Source organism: Dromiciops gliroides, chromosome 5, assembly GCF_019393635.1.
Source record: "Dromiciops gliroides isolate mDroGli1 chromosome 5, mDroGli1.pri, whole genome shotgun sequence".
Lineage (NCBI taxonomy): Eukaryota > Metazoa > Chordata > Mammalia > Microbiotheria > Microbiotheriidae > Dromiciops > Dromiciops gliroides.
This window is the reverse complement of record NC_057865.1, coordinates 143,225,832-143,249,469: the sequence shown is the minus strand read 5'-3', so window position 1 is coordinate 143,249,469 and position 23,638 is coordinate 143,225,832. Positions and strand designations below refer to the sequence as shown.

The window sequence follows — 23,638 nt, the reverse complement described above, 5'->3', positions numbered from 1 at the left end:
TGTAAATGCAGAACTGGATTAAGTACAACAAATAAGCATGAAATAGAACAGACTCAGTGGTATTTCCATGGCAATCTATTCTCATCAGTCATGATAGTGTCTCCACATTTGAACTATATCACTTTAATACCCAATTTGGTAACTGAAGAAATCGAAATGAGAACTTAAGATGATGAAGTCATCAGTTTATCCATTGTAGTCCATCCTTCATTCTCAAAGAGAATCAATGGCATCACGTGGTTGATGTCTTGACTTGTCTATGAACTGAAACAGAGCTAAACAAAGTTGTCAGCATCACTCCTCCAGAGTCATTGAAGTCCAGCAGCAAAACAAAAGTCAGGATGACTGGTAATGGTCTAGGATGCAGCGGATGACCTCGGACTTTTAAAATTAAAGCCTTTTCCATGCCTCAGTTTATCTGAGGCAATGCCCATTCAATGACTAAGGGCTAGGTAAGAATTGAGACAAAAAATGACCTAATTTACCATCACAAAAATATCATTCTAGGAGGAAGACCCTCAAAGTTTCTGGCCAGTACAGAAAACAATTGCTATTTACACTTATTAAATAACTACAAACTATAAATACACAGTATGTAATATATGATACTATATAATACTATAGTATACATTATAGCCTACTATGTATTATCTGTTTATGTAGCATATATTAGAAATAAATCTACAAATAATAGTAAATTGTCAAATAAGTAATTTATTAAAGGTACTGAAAATGTAAATCATCATTGAAAAGTTTTCTAAGTTACTCAGTTTATAAAGGGAACAGCAATGTCCCTTCCAATCCAATCCATCTGGGGAGAGGGAGAGTGTTAAAGATACCTCCAGCAGTAGAAACAAATCTTGGGACTGCTTCACTCAGTATACCCTTCACCTGAGCAGAGAAAGATCTAACTAGCAGGGGAGGGAGCAGCCCAACAGGCTGCTCTATCTGTCCCCCTGGGCCTCTCACTGGTTTGTATCTGACTGAAGATGCACACAACAAATCTGTGTTGGAGATGACATAATTTTAAAAGCACCGAAGGATTTTCAAAGTATCGCCAAAAGGTAACTTTTGTAAAAATAATATTAACTGAACCCTAATCTGTTAACTCCTGGCTGGCTGGCCAATCATGTAAAATTTTTTATAACTGTTTGATCTGAGAAATTATAACTGGCTTTCTAATCTGTAACTTTGTCTTCCCCACTAAGCCAATCTCTGTAAACTTTTGGCTAACTAGCTGGCTAGCTGTCTGTGGGGCTATAGGCTGTTAGCTGCCTAAGCCAGTCTGTAAGGGCTGTTTAAAAAAATCCCCAACTGCTTCTCCCAGACTGATAAGAGAAAGCCTTTTTTCAATATCACAAAACAGGAGCTATTAATAAGGAACAAACTTAGAAATAAAAGAAAGAAATATAGAACCTGTGAATTTGACCTGCTTCTCTTTTAACTTTCTCTCCTGCTTCCCTGAACTCTCAGTTGCTCCCTCTGCTTGCTGCTTGAGTTTTCTCATCTCCTCCTCACCCTGAGCCACCCCTTTCACTGTCAGCTGCCCCTCTTGTGCTTCTCCTACCAACCGACTCCTGCCTCTGCTCTTCTTCACTGCATCTTCTTTGCGTCTACTGACATCTCTCTGTTAGCCGTATCCTGGTCTTCATAGCGTCCCCCTTTTATTAACCTTCTCTCTCACCTGAAACTCTGGCTGAGCCACCCACTGACACCAAGCTACTTCATTGGCCCCTTCCCAGGACACGCCCCATGTGGCAAGCAAGGCTTATGTGCCTGGGGGGATTTTGGGGAGAGCAGTCTCACTGGGGGAGGGGCGGCCCCCTCAGGGTGCTGAGGCTAATTTTAGCTGCTTACACTTTAAAAAGAATAGGAAAGGGCAGCTAGTTGGCCCAGTAGATAAAGCACTAGCCCTGGATTCAGGAGGACCTGAGTTAAAATCTGGACTCAGACACTTGACACTTACTAGCTGTGTGACCCCAGGGAAGTCACTTAACCCTAATTGCCCCGAAAAAAAAAAAAAAAAAAAAAAAACCGAAAGATCAAAGATGGTGCTTTTACCAAATAAAACAAATATTATGAAGAGGACATTGGAAAATGCTAACCCATATGTTTATAATCTGATTTCTACAATATTATTATGACAGCATCTTATTGAGACATAGGGGTATTCTTAACAAAAACATTAGAAATGTAAAGAATTAATTGTTATTTGAGGTTTTTATGCCTCAGCTCGCACTGGCCTGGGGCTCCACAAACTGCACAGTGCTCCACCCACTGGTTGTAGCCATTGCCAGGGCTCTGGCACCTCACATCATCACCACTCGCCAATGCCTACATGGGCCTGGCAAAATTATAATGATTGGAAGCCTAGTGAGGGCAGTCATGTGACTGTCAGAGCAGCCATCCCATTGGCTGGGACTGTGTGGGGTGTTTCTAGGTTTGGGGGAGGAGAATTGGGCATTCTAGGTGGAAGCTGGAAAGCGACAGGTGTTCTGCTGTGTATTTTCAGCTGATTCCTGGGTAGTGGTATTTTTTCAGGTATTATAATTTCCCTTTCCCCATTTTATTTCCTTTCCCTTGATCCTACTGATCCTGTTTGTGTTTTTTTTTTTAAGTTCGTTCTTGTTAAAATAAATCTTGTTCTGGTTTGAGGGAGGCTGCTGGTCTCCTTCCTTGCCGCTTAGCTAGCACTCCCCAATTAAAAATTGGTCCCCACAGTGAGGAACAGTCAGTCTTTCACAATTTTCTGCAGAAGATCACATTTGTATGTCCACATACATAACTGATTCAAAAGAAGTCCCTGCATGCATACTTTTTTTTTTTGGTGAGGCAATTGGGGCTAAGTGACTTGCCAAGGGTCATACAGCTAGTAAGTGTCAAATGTCTGAGGCCGGATTTGAATTCAGGTACTCCTGACTCCAGGACCGATGCTCTATCCACTGCGCCACCTAGCTGCCCTCATACTTTTTTAAAATAAAAAAATTAATGAAGTGTTCATTATGTGCCAAGGACTGTGCTAAACTCTGTAAATACAAATATAAAAGTGAGACAGTTCTTGATCTCAAGGAGCTTATATTAGTTTTAAAAACAAAATTTTATTTTTTCAACTATCAAGCATTTTTTACCCTGCCACCTCTTCAAATTCCCCCATTTAGAAAGATAGGACACAAATCATATAAACATAGTCAAATAAAACAAATTCTCATGTCCATATCCAAAAATGTTCTTCATTCTGTACATATTCATATTCATCTGTCATCCCCCCCATTTGATTGAGCAAATCAAAAAGAAATTTGGAGGGATCCCCTCAGACAAGGTGTCTTTCTTGCAGACATTAAAATTATGTAAACTCCACATTAGACTTCACTACAGTCACAGCTTTGCTCAACAATTTGCTGAGTAGGGACATTCTATAAGGTATAGAACAGGAAGACATTTGTTCATCCCAAGATCTGATTGTTATCATACAAGATGTCTTGCACAGACCCAGACAAAAGAAGTATTCCATATAGGCACTGAGGTTCTCTCTCTGGGCCCCTACTGGGGCCACTGCATACAAATGGCATTGCCCTAATGGAATGAGCCCTGGAATACTGCAGCATCTCCTCAAGGAAATCCAGTGCAGTGTGAAAGAGTTTGGAAAAACAAAATGGTTTAAAAATGCATAGTGCCCAGAGATCGATAGGCAGCCCATATACAACTCATCTTTCCTTTGGAATATGTTGGGTAGGTACTATAGATGCCATAAAATAAAACAATCTTGTAAGACTCAAAATTGCAAGTAACTCAAAGGGCAAACAGAAAGACATATGTTAGCAACAATAATGTGGTATCATGACGGACTTATTGGCATGGGAAAATGGTATAAAAGATTTATGTTTATGTTTTGAGAGATCTGTGATTTTACTGATGAATGAATGAAAAACATTTATTGGGTGCTTACTATGTGCTAAAGATTTGAGTTATTCTCTCTAACAATGCAGATTGCAACCTATCAATGCTTTCTCATACTAATGAGGAAGAAATTGTGTGTTGGTACCCATGAGAACATCAGAAAGTCAACTATCATCTATTCAAAAAGCAAGGGGGGCAGCTAGGTGGTGCGGTGGATAGAGCACCGGCCCTGGAGTCAGGAGTACCTGAGTTCAAATCCGGCCTCAGACACCTAACACTTACTAGCTGTGTGACCCTGGGCAAGTCACTTAACTCCAATTGCCTCACTTAAAAAAAAAAAAAATTAAAAAAAAAAGGCAAGGCGGGGGGCAGCTAGGTGGTGCAGTGGATAGAGCACCGGCCCTGGAGTCAGGAAGACCTGAGTTCAAATCTGGCCTCAGACCCTTAACACTTACTAGCTGTGTGACCCTGGGCAAGTCACGGAACCCCAATTGCCTCACCAAAAAAAAAAAAAAAAAAAAAAAGCAAGGGAGGGTTGAACCCAGAGGTAGGCCTTTTTTTACCCTACATGGATACAAAGGATACCCACAGAATCTAGACATGGTGATAGTATACCTAACTCAGGATTGCCATTGTAGGCCATAGGTTTGTAGCTGCTGATAGTAAACCTTGGCCATCTGAATGGGACTTTGTATTCTAAATTGGTGTTACCTTTGCCTCCAATTAAATGTTTACTGGCTAATGTAGGTTTTGTCCCATTTAACCCCCTTGTTGTGGCAACTACTTTACATTGGTCACATTTTTTCAGTAAATGGTGATAATCAAAGTCAATTACTTTACCTTTTCTTATTTTTATTTTGGGGCTATCAATAGCTTATTTGAATAGTCAGGTTGAAGCTATATATCATATTATGATGGGTTTTTTTTTCAATTTTGATGTTGATTTTAGCCTTTGTTCCAAGTAATTGATGCTCTGATTGACCACGAACAACTGATTTTGATATGACTTGCATCAGTAACTAGTTCCTGAATGTTCAGATAAAACAAATTTCTTTTAAAAATTCTTGATGCTACAATTGCACATGTATAACTTGTATCAGATTATTTACTGTTGGGATGAGGGAGGGGAGGGAACGAATTTAGAACTTAAAACTTAAAATAATGTCAAAAATTGTTTTAATATGTAATTGGGAAAAATATTATATTAAAAATAAATGTTTGATAGTAGTATGTCTAGCACATTTTGATTCTCTTCTTCTTCTTCTTCTTTTTTTTTTTAGTGAGGCAATTGGGGTTAAGTGACTTGCCCAGGGTCACACAGCTAGTAAGTGTTAAGTGTCTGAGGCCGGATTTGAATTCAGGTACTCCTGACTCCAGGGCCGGTGCTCTATCCACTGCGCCACCTAGCTGCCCCTTGATTCTCTTCTTAAAGAAAGAATTCATGATATACAGGAAGCCCTTGAGTACTCTAAAAGCTATTGACCTTTTTATTTCTTAATGCAATAATTCCAACATAATTTTTATATTCTTCCCATTGAAATGATTAAATATCAGCAAAAATATTGATCTGTTTTGAAGGCTATTATCAAATTATTTTTAATGATCAAATTCTTTATAGAATTCCTCAATCTTTTTTCCCTCTGCAGCAATTAGATTGCAGTGTATTTCTATTAATGACCTATGTACCAGAAGTGGAATTATGGCTGTCATTCCAAAAAATGTATGATGAGAAAAACAGATGGGATAATTAGATAATGGGAGTGAGAGATAACAGATCAACAGCTCAAAGGATGATAGAGTTGGAAGTCACCTCCTTAGAGGTTATCTTGTCCAACACTTTTATTGTATAAATGAAGACAGCAAGCCCAGAAATGTAGCCTAAGGTCACATGGATAGTGACTCTGTTTTTGCCTTTGGCAAAACTTGTATTTGAACATAGGTCCTCTGACTCCAAATATGTAGATACCCTACATGTCTCACTATTCCCTTGAAGTGAAAAAAGACCAATAAAATGGCCTCTAGCATAACAGATGGAAAATCTATGAGACATGAACAAGATTTGCTGAGGGTAGGAAGTAATAGATAGGTTGCAATATGAACCAATGGAGGGAATACCCATATTAATGAGAACACAGGTTCTTTGAAAAATATATTGTTCCAAAAATATTAGTGTAGTTTTAAGTTATTAAAGCTGTTAAAAATTAAAACTGGGGGCAGCTAGGTGGTGCAGTGGATAGAGCACTGGCCCTGGAGTCAGGTGTACCTGAGTTCAAATCCGACCGTAGACACTTAACACTTACTAGCTGTGTGACCCTAGGCAAGTCACTTAACTCCAATTGCCTCACAAAACAGAACAAACAAAAAAAACCCCTTAAAACTACACTAAAGTTTTTGGAATATATGATATAATTTACAAAGACATAGTTGCAAAAAAAAAATCCATAAAACAGCTCTGAGAACCTGCTTAGTTTGTCTCCTGACTCTCAAAATTTCTTTCTGGTTTTCTTTGCTTATCCAAATCCTACCCATTCTTCCGATCTTAGTTCAAGGCATCAAGCATCTAATCTCCATTCACCTTTGAATTTCCATAGCATTCAACATATGAATGTCAAAATTTAGGATTTTATTATAATGTACCTTGTAGTGTTATCTGTTTTGAGTATATTGGTCTTGTCTGTTTATGAGAATGCAGGGACTATGAAAATTCTTTTCTATCTCACCTTTCACCTACTAAGTTTTAATAAATACTTGATTCAATAAAAGTCACTTTTTACTTTTAGACTTTAATGGATTCCAAATAAACCTCCATTTTGGAGCAAAACAATTCTATTCTGTGTACTTCAATTATAGTTTTAGAGGGTGTGTTGGTGTGTTGGTAGATGGGGATGTGTTTACCAACATTCAATCCAATAGGAAGAATAAAAGTTAAGTACAAACCAAAGGTGCAGATCCAGAGATGGCAGTTGCTTCCTCAGCTTCATATATATAGAAATTCAAAGGCACAAAGAAGTATCCGGGTTCTGGTTCTGTGCATTGATGGCCAATAACATGAGGACGACATTCACATTGCCCATCGTCGGGGGAGCACCTAACAGAAAAAGCAAGGGAAAAAAAGAAGGGCACCGCTCATCAATAGCATAAAGAAGAGATAACGGATCTTTGAAACAGTGCATAAAAGGCGTGGTATCAATGGGTTAGGTCTTGAAATGAAAATTAAACCTTGTATTTATTTGGTGACTATGAGAAATTACCTTGGCCTCTTTCCAATGCCTCAGTTTCTTTGCTTGTAACACAGGGAAGCTAAGATTTCCCCATTTTTATGGAATATTTGAAGTAGCCTTGTCATCCTATTTTTAGTTATCAACACAATCAGCTTTTGACCATCACCTGGTCAGTACTATTGTTCACCACACAATTGAAAATAATGAAAATAAACCAATCAAGTCATAGCGACTAATCTAGATCAATTAATTCTTTCCTGTACTGTATACAATGGCTCATTCAAGGTTATAGAAATGTTTGAATAACCTTTACAAAACATGCCTTTTATGTGAGATGGAATATAATAATGAAAAATGCCATCATCCATTTAATTAACTTACAGATTGCTATAAGCACCCCCAATATCACAGTCACAAGGAGAACAACCATGTAGATTATTTTTAAGTCCCCAATATCCAACCTAGAATGAAAAAAAAAACATGGGTGATTTGGGGTATGAAAACATTTTTTATTATGGACTATCATGTAAAAGTCATTACAATTCAGTAGAGAAGCATGAAAAAGTCAAGCAGTGTCAACAAACCATGGTATGGGCTGTAACTTAAGCCATCATTTTTAGTCTATGCTGATACATTTTTTTTATCTCTGCTGTTGGCATTAGAATAAAGAAAGAGACTAAAACTATGCTAAGACTTTTAGAATACCTTGTATAATATACTTAAAGTAAAATAATTCATATATAACATCACACAGCTATTATGTAACATCATATTGTTATATATTAAAGCATTCTGGATTGTTTTATATATTATATGCAATATATTTATATATTACATATATATTATATTCATATGTGATATTTTATATTTATTATGTATAATAAATAAGGTTAATATAATGTAGTATACATAATATATGTTAAGATGTAACATTAATTTATATTACATAGAAGTAATCTAGAACATATATTAATATTTTAGCTATAAATAACATACAACAAAACACACATTATATGTTTTATGTAGGGTATTCCAAAAGGCTAAAACTAAACTAAGAATTTTGGGAAACCATATAAATATACATATATAATATTATTTATTAAAAAAAATTTTTTTTAGTGGGGCAATGAGGGTTAAGTGACTTGCCCAGGGTCACATAGCTAGTAAGTGTCAAGTGTCTGAGGCCGGATTTGAACTCAGGTCCTCCTGAATCCAGGGCCAGTGCTTTATCCACTGTGCCACTTAGCTGCCCCCCATATATAATATTTTTAAGCCCAAGGTGTATGTAATAGTCACCATTTCAATCACCATTACCTGTAGAGTCCTCTTTTTCTAGTCTTCATTGTATTCATATATGAAAAATTTCATATTTATTTATTCATATCTATTGATGTTTGACAATTTCATTATACAGAAAATTTTTTAAAAGAAAGTGAAATGCAAAAAAAAAAATCAAATATCTGTCAGATTTTTATTTGGGCAATTTTGAGGAGTAGAGAGCACAGTGGAGTTGGGATTGAAAGACCTGAATTTGTGTCCTAATTCTGTTACCTCTCTGGTGACTTTGATACCTCTTAGTATCATAGTATCATAAATTTAGTTTTACAGGACCTTATGAGAGGTAACATGGTATATTGGATAGAGAGCTCGCTGTGGAGTCAAGAAAACAAGGGTCCAAGTCTTGTCTATGAAACATACTGGCTGTGTGACCCTGAGCAAACCCTCTCAGTGGTTAGGGAAATTAAGACTCTAAGAGAAGGGGCCAACCTGCATGGGTAAGGAGTTTCTTTAAGGGTAATTTCTCATATGAATATAATCACAAGTCTAGACCTTATAAATTTAGTTCAATCCCTTAATTTTATAGGTTTAGTGACTTGCCTGAGATTACATAGGTATAGGGGCAGCTAGGTTAGACAGTGGATAGAGTGCTGGACCAGGAGTTAGGAAGACTGCTTCCTGAATTCAAATCTGGACTCAGACACTTATTAGCTGTGTGACTCTGGTCAAATCACTTAACCCTGTTTGCCTTAGTTTTCTCATCTGTAAAATGAGCTGGAGCAGGAAATGGCAAACCACTTCAGTGTCTCTGCCAAGAAAACCCCAAATAGGGTCATGAAGAGTCAGATACAATTGAAACAACTAAATAATAACAAACATATAGGTATTAAGGAGCAAATAATACAGGATGTGAGCCTAAGACCATAGACTCCAATCGGCCCTCTTTCCACATATAACACATTGCCTTTTTTGTTCTTCTCTGGGCCCCAGTTTCATTTATAAAATGACTTAGATTAAATTGTGGACTCTTAACCTAGAGTCTGTAATTAAAAACAATATTATTTGATAACTGTTATTTCAATATAATTGAGCTTTTAAAAGTTTATCTATTTTGAGTCTATGTATTTTAAGTCTATGTATATTCTGCATTAAAAAATAAATTGTGAGGAGGGGCTCAAAGACTTCACCAGACTTCCATAGCAGCTCATTACACATATACAAAATGGTCCTCTAAAATCTATTCAAGCTCCAAAGTCTTTGAATTTGAATGCTGTATATAAATATACTTTATAATATAACTGTAGCAAATGTTTTTTTCATGAGTTTCTAAGGTAAGAAAATATGTTGAACATGGATTTGTTCATATAAAATTCCAGTGTTGCCTTAACACCCACCTCCCACTCCACCACTCCCATCATGTTCCCTTCATACTTATCCCATGAATTCTTTTTTTTGTTAAAAAGTGTGATTCCACTTTAACATTTAACACACAACTCTTTCCAAACAGGCATACATTTGTTTATCCACCAAATTTCTTCAGACACATTAAGGTCACTATTCCTTTTTGGGGATTAAGCTGTTATTTTTTTCTTTCTGTAAAGTAACGGCTCTCAAGTTGGAAAGAATAAGAGAAAAAGCCCATTTGGGGTTTTCTGGAACCTCTGAAAAATAATTATTAATAGTTAATATCTTGGGGGACCCAATGATCTCCCCTTCTTTCTTAGTCCTTTCTCCCTCTCCCCTCCCTGCTCCCCACTCAAAGATAAATTCTCCCAGAGAGATTCCATCAAATCTCTTCATCTGGGTCAAGCCCAAACCAAGTTTACAAAGGAGTCTTGGGTGGAGACAGATCCTTTTATCTAGATAGCTGAAGGACTTTGGCTTGCACAACCACACCTGGAGGGAAATTATTTTGGGTGAGGGGTCTTACATTCTTTCTCTGGTGTCATGTTGAGTCACATCCCTGGACTTCATTTTAATATAACCCACATCAATTCATATCAATCAATTAGATTTGATTGGTGTTAATTAGATTTGATTGTTATGTGATGTGGACTTCCTACAATTGGAAGGGTATACGAACTGAGACCCCACTGCCATTGGGGAATCTTTGGTCTGAGGGAGACAACCAATAGACCTCCTTTTATTGATAATCTGCTGGCCTATTAATAAAATGATTCTATTATCCAGAAACTATGTCTTTCACATTTTTAATCGTCACAAAGCACAAGTAAAATATTTATATCCTTTTATTTCACTTATTTTGATTATATGCATATTTGCTGAGGTCTCTGAAAATACTCAGATATCCATTAAATTAAAAAACACACCTTGTATTTGATTTGCAGGGGGCGGTTTGTGCCATTTCAAAAGCCAGGAACATAGAAGGTTATTGTCCTTAAAGGGATAGGGAGAGATTAGGGAAAGTGGGGGAGGCCAGTCTTTGTTTTCCAAACTAATTCTTCTATTTGATTCATCCTAGAAAACTAGGAACTCTTGACCTGAGTGACTTGACGTGATGATTTTCACAGCAGCACTTTCTGATAGGAAGGCAAATCCTTTAAGAGAATTATCACTTTCCTCCCTCACTGTCATTACTCATTTCTATCTCTGCCCCCTACACACACACACACACACACACACACACACACACACACACACACCATCACAGTATCCCATTCTCTGGAAGGGCAAGGCTGGCCTGTTCTGATGTAAGAAGACCACTTTAGCTAACTAAAAAGGTGCTAGAAGCAATTTTAAGTATATTTTTACATGTAAAAAAATTCTCAAATACTCTAACAATCATTTCCAGTGGCACCCAATCTGAGGTAAAACAACAGATAAGAAGTAAAGAGGTGTAAAGTACAGAGAAGATCCTGCTATTCTATGAGTTAAGGTAGAAATGCACATAGTTGACAATGAAAATCATTATATTAAAGTACATACAAGGCATTCTTCACAGTGGGGTCCAGTAGCAAACTGTTGGCACAAGCATTGGCCAGTAACCACATCACAGGTGGAGGATGGTATACTCCCAAAGGGATTACACTTGCAGGCTGAAAGGATAGAATACACAATGATGCTCATGTTTACTTCTCTACCCTTATAAATGTGCTCAATATTTACACGAAATAAAAATAGAATCTGTCATGCCAAAAATACCTACTGAACTATTTATTGATTACAGTCCTGAATAAAAACCAAGCAAGAAATATAATGCCAATCACCCTCATGGCACTTAGATAACTGAGGATCAGAGAAGAGGAATCTAGGATATACTGTAGCTGAAAAATGACTGATGGCATAGGTAATTTAAAGTAATGAGGAGAAGGGAGAAAGGGGGAAGGAAGGGAGAAGGGAACAAGCATTTATATAGCACCTACTGTTGAGTAACGCATAAATCAATTGTAGGCAACTTTCTACCACTCTTCACTGGATGTATCTTTCTGTTTCTCTCCCTCTCTCTTTCTCCACTCCTTCCTTCCCTCTCTCCTTTTCCTCCCTATTTCCCTTTGTTCCTTCTGACATAGGGCTTAGGACAGGACAGACATATCAAGGAGTCAAGGGACTATTAAAGTTTAAACTGGCCAACTGCATATCAGGACAGACACACCTAAGAAGTAAGGGGAGATAAAATTCTACAGCAGGAAAGTTAGTTAGGACGTGGCTACTACCTGAGCTAGGAGACAGAGATAACTCCAGAGGTCAGGACTATCATTCCAAAAAAAGAAAATCCTCTGACTCTCAGGCAGGAATCTTTCCCCCACCCCCAAAAGGAACTTTCCATTTTCAGGTGGTCACCCCACCTATCCTCTATAAAAGCTTTTGCCTTCCTTCTGTTCTGGAAGGAAGATGTCTCTTAAGTCATCTCCTCCCCTTGAGGAAAAGTCTTAGACTTTCCTCTTGGTCACTTTCTCTAGCACCCAGTAAAAGACTATTTTAATTCTAACTGGACTGTGTGCAAGAGTATAATTCTTTGCAGAGGAATATCCAAGGACCCCCACCACTGAGGTCCCTTGTGACACTTTGTTCCTTCCTTCCCCCCTCCTCTTTCTCCCCATTTCTTTCCTTTACTCCCTTTCTCCCTCCTTCCCTCCCTTCTCCCATTTTTCTTTCTCCTCAGTATTGCTGAGCCTCAATGTTGGCCATCAGGGCTAAGAAGTCACTAACCTCTGTCTTGGAATAAGACACATACTATTCCTGTAAATTCTACTGCATGTGAAATAAGTATTTAGGAAGTATAAACTTAAGTCTTGTCTGCGTTATCATTGAATAAAGAAGCCAAGACTCAGGAAGTAGAAAAGTGTAGGGTTCCTCATAAGACAACTGAAAACCAATCAGGTGAGATAATAATACAAATGGGAGCCAAGAGTGGCTTGGCCAAAATTCATTTCCGTGAAATTTAGGGTTTAAATTTTAAAAGAACCATTTAACTAAATAAGAAATTCCAGCTTATTGCTCTAAAGATTCAAATAATATTCTTCCTTATTTGGGCAAAATTTGGAGAGATAAACAGTGACCAAGGACAAATTGTTTGCTTCATGAACTCTTATTAAATAAATCTTGATCTCAAAGCTCTCTTCTAGCTCTAAAATGCTGAGAGTTTATAAATCAGTATTCTCCTTCTTGCAGCTCCTTTTTGTGTTTGGTGATTCTCATTCCCTCCCCTGCTGTATCTATCCTGGCTTTTAATCTTTTACCCTTCCTTGGCACAGACTTCTGTCACAGGGTTTTTCCAAACTTCAAATTAGGATACATGCTCTGACATGGATGTTCCTTTTGTAAAGCTTGTAAAAAGTGCATTTTCTTAACATTTAATTTATGGTTTAGAACAATGCTTTTTTCATGTAGTAAGTTTTATACTCTATGCCCATTATTTTTATAATGCAGAAGCTTAAAATGTAGAATTGGAATGTGTACTATATAATAACCTTGTCATTGAGGATGCTTGACAAATAAACAAACAAAAATCCCCCACTTTCTTTTGTGTATCAAGATTACTGGGAAATGTGGGCTATATGGTCACCATAGGGCATAGGCTATCTGCATATCCAAAAGGGATTGGAACAGGACCTGTGATTTCATTGGCATAGGGAACTCACACATGAGCAAAGTCCCTCTACCAATACAAGTCAGCACATTCTCTTGTTCTTGTTGCTGTTTGTCCTTCATTCTTGAAGAGGATCATGACATCGGGGAGATGTCATGAATTGCACTCAATTGAGTTAAGTGAAGGAGGGCTGTGCAAGTCATCAACCTCACTCTCTCCTCCAGAGCAATCTGGGTGTAGTAGCAAGATATACATCAGGATGACCAAAGATGTCTGTGGATTGGTTAGGCAGACTTTCCCAGGATCACACAGCTAGTAAGTGTCTGAAGTGAGATTTGAACTCAGGTCACCTGACTCCAGAGCCAGTGCTTTATCCACTTTGCCACCTAGCTGCCCCACACCTTCTTACAACCTTAGGGCTTTAGAAAGTTGCCTTGAGCCACAGCTAGCTTTAAAAGCCAGATTTAAACTGAGATCTTCCTAGCTGGTAGGACCAACTCTCTTATCCACTAGGCCACAGTGTCTCTATACATTAATAACAGTGAATACCGAAAGAAGAGAAAACAAAGGAAGAGTACAAATCAAGAAAAAATAGCCCTAAAGGTTGTAAGAATAACAACAACAGTAACACTACTACTAATAATACTTTTTAGATGCCAAAAATGCATTACATAAATTATCTCATTTGATCTAATATGAAACTGGATTTCAAAACTGTCTGCAAATGTACTTCACAGGTATATAGAAATTGTGTGTGGATTTTTGTGCATTTATATTTGTGGCCCTTGTAGATGTTCCATGAATTTTGGTGCGGCTTTTTAGGAAGACTCCAAAGGAGCCCACTGATTTAATTGTTTTCAGGCTTAGCACTAAATTTCTGTATATTCCCCTCTTTTTTTCTTCCACCATGGAAAGGAAAGAATAAAATTTGCATGCTGACCTTTATGTGAAGTTCAGAAAATTCACCAAGAATCCCTTTGATGTCAGAGACAGAGAAATTCAGAGGCTGGTTAGCCAAGGAACATGGCTCTCCAGGAAGTATGGCCATTGGCACCAAGAGCCGTAATTAAAAGAAAATAACAACTCAGTTCTTTACTTACGCTGACAACCCAGAGGATCGTTGGCATTCAGTCCATAATAGCCAGGCTGCACCGATCACATTGGGCTCCTTCAACATTGTCTTTACAAAGGCAATCGACCAGCCTCGATTCCCAGGGCCAGATTGGGTAACTTCACACATGCCACCGGACAATGACCCATCAGGATCACACTCACAAGCTGGAAACACAGATATTTACACAGTGACTTTAAAGACATGGAGTAGATGTGGTTTGTCCTTTCCCTTGCGCACCTTCCTTTATAGTCAGCCAAATGGTGAGGGTGATCCCTTGTGTAACACAGTGAGCTTTTACAAAGCTAACAGTGAACTTTGGATTGGGGTTACACTTATCTGGTTGTCTTACAGAGAAACCTCACAAATTACTGTTCCTTCAAGATCACCGAGTATTTGTAATGCGTTTGTATATTAAGTATCTATTCATCTACTTCTTTCAGCTGAATGTGTTCAGAATGTGAATATTTCCTGATCAATGATAATCAAAAGGGATTTCTTTCAGCCTCTCTAACAATTGGGCCTTGCTTGCTTTGGTACATTGTTACAACAAGCTACATAAACTTTTAAGAGCTTCAGATGATCTATTTTTGGTTTTGTATTTGTAACCCAACTACCTAGTACAGAGCTTTAGACCTGCTAGGCCTCTTAATAAAGGGTAAGTGGATTAAATGGAATTTTAAGAAAATCCTTTCTTCCCTATCATAAAACAATTGTCATTTGCTAAGGCCAGCACACATATCACTATACTAGTTATAGAGATAGGAAACTCCCCATAACCTCAAGTGAACTGTTTTTGAGAAGGAAAGGAGAGTTCAGTCTTTAGAGGATGGAATTTTTAACCTCTTTGGCAGAGTTTTCTGGTGAGATGCCAGTTGAGATGATAGAATTTTGGAAATGGGCTAAAGTTCTTCAATTCAATGGCCATTAGATAATGAGCATTATTCTAAGGGAAAGTAATCTCAAATTTCTCTAATGAAACTTGTGTAGCCCAGGGAACTGCTTTAAAAAAAATAAATTTAAATGGCTAGAAATTTGGTTTCTATGTCTTGCTTAATTTAAAACAAACAAAAAAAGGAAATCCAAGGTTTGTTTATGCATCAATGACTCAATTTAGTGAGTTTGGTGGAAATCTTCATTTGGGCAGTTATCTAGTGTCACTGAAACAAACTCAGTGAAAGGATACATTTTTACTTCATTCCTGTGTTATGGTGTCATGTACTCAAGATACAATCAAATATGGAAAAACAGCACCAGGTCCTATTAGCATTGAAAAAACCACAACTTTCTCCTAATTCAATCAGTTGTCTCAGAATAGGAGGATCAAAAATGAATTCATTGTAGGAAAGGCCAAAAGGAAGCAGACTTAGCTCTTCTTGGGAGCAACACGAAAGAGCAGAATTGAATTCCAAGAGGTCATTTCATTCCATGTCGAAGAAAATAGTTTGGAAGCATCCTTTTTTTGGATTAACTTCACTTAGAAAATAACCCTGTTACACGGAGATGAGGGTGCAAGGCCAATGATGTCTATCAATACCACATGATACTGTTCAGAGAAAACATTTATTGCATATGAGGCTACTGGTGAGAGTCCTTGGTCCTGTGTTAAACTTGAACAAAAATGTTCCTCCCAGAAAACTGGAAACCAATTAACCTTTCATCTGAAACCTAATCAAACTATTATCGTTAACATATTTTCTCTCAAACACACACAAGGTTACCCTTAGGTTAATAGTAATTCAAGGATAGAAGATTAGAATTGGGACTGGATCCTAGTTAACTTGTTTTTTTGTTTTTTTTTTGGGGGGGTTGCAGGGCAATGAGGGTTAAGTGACTTGCCCAGGGTCACACAGCTAGAACGTGTAAAGTGTCTGAGGATGGATTTGAACTCAGGTCCTCCTGAATCCAAGGCCAATACCTTATCTACTGCGCCTCCTAGCCGCAAAACCCCCCCCCCCCCCCCCGCCAGTTAACTTAATTATTTTACTGAGGAAACAAACTCTCATTGCTCTCAGTCTCTGTCCTGTTCCTGTATATCAAAGCACTATGCTAGTCACTAGGAATATTCATGCCCTATGTTACAGGGGCTGGTTTTATATTAAGTTTTTTTCCTAGTACTAGGATAGTGACTTGGCAAATAGTGGACATTTAAGAAATACTTGCTGACAATTTAATTAATAAGTAATGATAAATATTAACTCGTGTATAATTTTCCTCACAACTCCATGAAGTAAATGTATACAAATTATTGTCTCCATTCCTCCATATGAAGAAAATGATTTATAGTTGGTATGGTGGAAGCAAAACTCTAACCACCTGTTTCCATGCAAGTTAGGTAAGTTTTCCCTCAAAAAGTATTGAAATCATCCTTGAGACTGAATTGGCTCAGGGAATGAAAAAACTCAGCTTATTGATATAATTTCCCTGGTCCTTGAGTACAGAATAGAGATAAGGAGCTCTGGGCATGCTCTGATGCTTGGCTAATTGACCATGGCAACTCAAAGGCAGAAGAGTTTTCACTCAGCTGAGTCAATTCATACCTCAGTGTATATCCTTGTTGAATGCTCCTCCCCTTCTATGGCTAAGTAAATGTCCTTTTTTTTTTCTTTTTTCTTTTCTTTTCTTTTTCGGGGCAATGAGGGGTTAAGTGACTTGCCCAGGGTCACACAGCTAGTTAAGTGTCAAGTGTCTGAGGTCAGATTTGAACTCAGGTCCCTCCTGAATCCAGGGCTGGTGCTTTTATCCACTGCACCACCTAGCTGCCCCCTGAGTAAATGTCCTTTTGCTAAGTGTTGAATAACCTATGAGGGTTTCATTTGGTACCAATATGGAACCCAAACTGCTGAGTTGAATTACACCCAGCCAAGAACAGTTGAAAATTTGAGATTCCCAGCAGGTTATTTTTCATCCTTTTTAGAAAACGTCTGGGAAGTTATCTATCAGGCTATTGGAATTTAAATCAAACTGTTCACATGTGTGAAAGTGAATGAGTGTATACAGATGGGGGGTGGGATAGTAAAAGCCAGCAAAGATTGCATGTAATTACTGTGGTCAAGGGGGTTCTCAGATTTTCTACTTATAGGTACATAAGAAAAACTGGCAAAGAATAAACACACAATAAGAAACTACGGTTTGGCAGTGCCTTAATGTGAAAATGGATTATCCAAAGACAAAGTTTCACTCAAACTCTGAGGTACTTTCCTGAGTTCAACCCAAGGATGCTAGAGGCTGCCTCTGTGGTTCATGCTGACTTGTTCTGAGACTAATTGCTGTCCTTGAGCTTGAAGTCAGTGTACATTAGGACTTACCAAGAGAAATAGCCTTCCTGGAACATAGCAGAATGAAACCATATTGTTTGGCTCAAGGTCCTTCCCACTTCATTTGTTGTCTAAAGAAGGAAAGGCTCCAAAGAAAATGTTCTCATCCCCTAAAGAGCTGCCATAACTAGTAAATCTGCCATTCAGGATAAGCTGCAAGAAATACACTCTGGGGAAACAGTGTTCTCTCAAATAAATTTTGTAATTCATGATGTGAAAATAAAACAAGAACCAATTAATAAGAAGTCAGTTGAGTGAGGTGAGGGGGATATTAGTGACCCAAATGGTTTCTACACAGCTGGAGCATATGCTTTAACATTTTGTACTCTCCAAATGTTGGGACTTTGGTTTAAAGCCTCCATTTTCTCCACCCTTAGTTACAGTAGACTTTGGAAATGCTTGTCTAATATTAAGAACTATTAGGATAGGGACAGAGGCAGGTCTTGTGATTTACTTGGCACAGTAAACTTCCTGGTCAGGGAATTCCCCTCTATCAGAGCAAGTTGGCATTTTTTCTGTAACTTAGAGAACTTCCTGGGACACTGACTTTAAGTGACTTGCCTAAACTCACAGAGCCAGTGTATGTCAGAGGTGAGACCCACATCTTTGGGATTCAAGGCTAGTTCTCTATCTAGACTTATTCTAACAGAATATCCTCAAACAAGATTCTCAAATGAGTAATCAAAGAAAATCAAAGTGTTACTTCCACTCACGCATGCAAGCAGGAGGATCTGAAATTGCCTTGAGGGGTCCCTGTAAAACAGGGTTTGCATTGATCACAGTGTTGTCCCACAGTATTATGCTGACAGTCTTCACACACTCCACCACTCACACCGTTACTTGAGAGGTACAGAGACATATCAAAGTGACAGCGTTCAGAGTGGCCGTTACAATTACATGCTGTGGGAGGAAAAGAAGAAATAATTAAACTTATCCAAGATCCCAGTGAATTAACTAACAAACCTGACTTAGAAGACAAGTCTTTGGTCTGCAATTCGTCCCCACTCTCAATCCCCCACCCCCCTATCAAGAAACAGTTTAGTTGTTCCCCTTCCCTTTCTGGGATCAACTAAAGAGTCAAAGATTGAACTAGATCACATATATGGTCCCTTCTAGCCCTAATAATCAATGAGACTATGATTTTAAGTCTGGGTTATATCAGATAGATGTCAAAAAGGTAAAGTACTAAATTAAAGCTCCCTAATCATATTTTGAATACTTTGGAAAAGTTGTACATTTCATACAATCCATCCTGTTGTTCAATCAAAACAGGATTAAACACATTTTAACTTTTGCAATGTAAATACTTGTCTTTTTAAAAAATACAATGTTTAAATATCTTGGAATATCACATTTTCTTACATACATGCTTTTCCAATACCATACTTAGGAGAATTTGCTATACTATGTTTTTTTGGTCTTTATTTTTGTCCAGAACCATGATTTCATTGGTATAAGGCATTTTCTTGCATGGAAATTTCCTCTTTTAATTTAGGTCAGCATGTGGCAAGTCTGTTAACTTTTTTTTTAGTGTCCTCAGCAACTCTAAGACTATGAGGTGGAAGAAAAGGTGCCAATCTGGCTTTTCCCCCCTCCCTCCATCTTGGAGCCTCGGTGGCCTCCTGGAAACAGGACTTCTAGAACAGCAAAATGTCTGGAAGACTGTGGTCCAAGGCCATTTTTGCCGGCTACAAGTGAGGCCGACGAAACCAGAGGGAACATACAGCTCTTTTGAAAATTGAAGGAGTCTTTGCTTGGGATGAAACTGAATTCTGGTTGGGCAAGAGTTATGCTTATGTATACAAGGCAAAAAACAACACAGTGACTTCTGGTGGGAAACCCAACAGAACAAGAGTGATCCGGGGAAAGTGACCGGGCTTATGGTAATAGTGGAATAGTTTGGGTCAAGTTCAGAAGCAATCTTCCTGCCAAGGCCATGGGATGTAGGATCCGAGTAATGCTGTATCCCTCAAGGATCTAGAATATGATAAATGATTGAATAAAATTATACATTTTTTTTTTCAAATGTAAAAAAAAAAAGGTCCCAATCTACATTGGTAGGAGGAGTGGCCTATACCAGTAAAATCCCAGGCCACCTCACTAATCCCTTAACTACTCTGGCTGCTGAACCTTTCCGAACTTATTTCTCTAACAAGTAAAGAAGGGAAGCCTGAAGGAAAGCCCTTGTCCTTCTTTTGCATGTTCATCATTATTCTGGGGCAGCATTATTATACAGTAGACTCCAGGAGCCTGTCTTGCTCCTGCGCTTAGCTCTTTTCTCTGCTGTTAGGAAGTGGGTCAACTCAGTTTCATGCAGCTGGATGGGGTAAACATTTGGCATCTGAAGAAATGGCTAGAATGGTGTGTATTCTTAGAACTGTGACATCCCACCATCATTATTTTGTCTGCATAATGCTTGTGTTCCTTCTCCTAAAAGGGCAAGATGGCATGACTTTTTATTTTAAAAGAGGCAATTGGGGTTAAGTGACTTGCCAGGGTCACACAGCTAGTAATGGTCTGAGGCTGGGTTTGAACTCAGGTCTTCCTAACTCCAGGGGCAGTGCTCTATTTACCGTGCCACCTAGCTGCCCTGGAATGACTTTTTTTTAATTGGAATTAAAAGTTCATCTTGTTTCAAGAATTTGAGAATTCAAAAATAGCACTTGAAACTTTGGAATTATAAAACCATGCCCTAAGAGTCATGGAATTATACCACCTTTGCCCCTGTGTAGTACCACACAACTGAATTTACATCCTACCCTTAAAATAGGCTGAGTACTTATTTTCACCCACATCTGCAAGCATTATCCTGGAGACCTCCGGCTGGCCTCAGGGAACATCATGGAAGAATTCCTTGCATCTCTCACAGTTTGGGCCATCGTATTGTGCTGGCAGATACATTGACCATGAACCTGGTTTAGATAAAGAAACAAGTATTGTAACAAAATGGATTGTCTTTGGTGAATTTTTTAATGGAAAAATCTATTACTTTTTTACAGAGCTTCCAAAGCTGTGGCCCATTCGATGTACATGTACAGTAGAAACACACTGGAATCATCCTAATGAGATAGGAGAGCAGAGTCTTTTAGTTTCCTCAGTGGAACATGTTCACAGTATAAATAACTCTTGTTAACTCTACTGTCATCTTCCTGAGTTCAAATCCATCCTCAGATACTAGTTGTGTGAACCTGGGCAAGGTCACTTAACTCTGCTTGCCTCAGTTCCTTCATTTGTAAAATAAGCTGGAGAAAGAAATGGCACCCCACTCCAGTGTATCCTTGCCAAGAAAACCTCCAAGGGGAGTCATGAAGAGTCAGATTTGACTGAAAATGACTAACAACAACAAAACTCTACTCATGGTGACTAATAAGGAGCCAACAGTAAATAAGGCCATCTAGTTCTATATGAATGTGATTAGTAAATAAATTAAATATAATTAAATATGAAAAGTATGGACTAGATCAAAGTTTCTTAAACTGTGGGTCAAGACTCCATATGGGGCCATATAACTGATAGGGGAGTTGAGAAAAATTTGGCAACAGTAAAAGCTTACGTATACCTATTTTATATACCCATAAACCAGTGTGTCATGTACCAATTTCTTGGGCAAAAGGGTTATGAGTGGAAAAAGTTTAAGAAGCCCTGGGCTAGATGATAATATGATCAAATGAATTAAAAAATTGGTTGAACAACTGGATTCAAAGATAGTCATTCATTTTGTTGTTGCTTTGTTGTTTCTAATTGTGTCCAACTCTTTGTACATCATTTGGGTTTTTCTTGGCAAAGATACTGAAGTGGCCTTGTCTCATCTCTAGTTCACTTTACAGATGAGGAAATGAGACAAAGAGAGTTAAGTGACTTGCTCAGGGTCACATAGCTAGTACATTCTGAGACCAGATTTGAACTCATAAACATTGAGTCTTCAGGTCTGGTGCTTATCCACTATTCCACCTAGCTGTCATTAGTGATTCAGTGTAAAACTGGGAGATCTTCAATAGAACATCTCAGGAATCTACACTTACTCTTATACTCTGAAACTCTTTTTTAAAAATCAGTGATTTGAAGGGAGCCATAGTTATTATGTTTATCAGATTTGCAAATATACAAAATGGGAATAGCAAAAACACTGGATGAATTCTAGGATCTGAAAAGATCTTGACAAGCTAGAAGACTGAACTGAAGCAAGTAGCTGCTACACTAATAAATTCTTGTGGATTTACTGAATCTAATAAGCTCAGACTTAATAGGGATAAAAGTAAAGTACTGTACTCGTCTTTGGAAGGTTGATTCCATGAGTAGAAGATGGAGAAAGCATGGTCAGGTGACAGTTTGATGAAGATCTTGGGGTTTCAGTCAAGAGTGTCATCCGGCAATCAAACAGACTAATGCAGTATTGGGCTTAGAGGAAACAGCGTCCAAGAATAAGGAGGTGATAGGTTTGTTTTGTTTTTTGGTGAGGCAATTGGGGTTAAGAGACTTGCCCAGGGTCACACAGCTAGTAAGTGTTAAGTGTCTGAGGCAGGATTTGAACTCAGGTCCTCCTGGATCCAGGGCCGATGCTCTATAACTGTGCCACCCAGCTCGCCCGGAGGTGATAGTTTGCTGAACTCTGCCCTGATCAGACCACATTTGGAATAACATGGCCAGTTTGGGTACCACAGTAGGAAAAACTTTAATGAGTGGAGAATGTGCAAAAGAGGATACCAAACTTAATGAGAGTCCTTGATTCCATGCTATATGAGACTTATTGAAGGGAAATGGAACTTAATGGAGAGGATACATGGTGGGGGGTGGGAGTTGATAGATGTAGTCAAATATCTGAAGTATTCTTTAAGTGTTCATTTGACCCCACAGAGAAGTAAGAAGTAATTTGCAAAGAGGCAAATTCAGGTTTTGTTAGCAGTAAAAACTACCTATATAGTGTTATTAAATAGTGGAATGGGCTACCTTGGAGAGAGTGGGTTTCTCTTCTTTGAAGGTATTCCAGCAAGGCTGGATGACCACTTATTGTGTATTCTATACTGGGGATTCTTTGCGGGGAGGGAGGTATGAGTTGAAATGAATAGACGCTGGAATGTGAAGTCAAAGTAAAATTCTGTGATTCTGCTCAGAGCCCTGAATCTTAGTTCCCAGCCCCAAATAATGCAGCATTGGAAATGAAAGACTGAAGTGAAGATCAGAGAGCTGAAAATAGTTTGCTGTGTGGTGATGGCTTCAGAAACTTGGTTTTCTGGACCTATTTTTTTTTTTTGGAGATCTCTGGGAGGGAGAAGTCAGAAAGAAGAAAGTAAATTTCTCATCTTGTGCTTCATGCACCAGTAGGGTCAAGCAGCATATTTATTTGGTCTTTGGATACCTGCTTTCCTATCCTTTCTTCAGAAATGCTGTTGGGCTGCTGGTTCTGGATAGAAAACATCTGAACTGTGAGATGCAGGTGACCAAGAGATGAGAATGATGTTTGGTGAGACAAGGCAAGTGCCAAACCAGGATATCTTCCTCTCCTCCTGTCTCTCATCTGGGAAGCACATCCCTATTAACTACCAAAATTCACCCTCATTCTGTCTTTCTTCTCTTCCTATGAGAAGTACAAGTGAGCAGAAGCTGGTTTTTCCTCTGCTTATTAGCAGCATCAGCCACCAGTTACTCCTATTCCAAAGCCTAATGTATTGGCTCTGTCTGTCTAGGACCTAGATTTTTATCAGATGTGTTCAGGGGTTATCAGGCTCTGGCAAACTGACTCATACTGACCAAACTGCAAAGGGGC

The 23,638-nt window shown here is 38.4% G+C and overlaps 1 protein-coding gene across 1 annotated transcript in view; it reads right to left on the bottom strand.

The window, feature by feature from the left end:
- Window positions 1–23,638, bottom strand: part of LAMB4 (laminin subunit beta 4) — a 131,886-nt gene that overhangs the window by 80,651 nt on the left and 27,597 nt on the right. The window contains 12 exon segments of the mRNA XM_043967584.1: window positions 6,835–6,985; window positions 7,500–7,579; window positions 11,343–11,452; window positions 14,547–14,594; window positions 14,597–14,656; window positions 14,659–14,724; window positions 18,588–18,631; window positions 18,633–18,774; window positions 20,668–20,706; window positions 20,709–20,756; window positions 20,759–20,786; window positions 22,139–22,256. Of these exon segments, the coding sequence (XP_043823519.1) occupies window positions 6,835–6,985; window positions 7,500–7,579; window positions 11,343–11,452; window positions 14,547–14,594; window positions 14,597–14,656; window positions 14,659–14,724; window positions 18,588–18,631; window positions 18,633–18,774; window positions 20,668–20,706; window positions 20,709–20,756; window positions 20,759–20,786; window positions 22,139–22,256 (934 nt within the window).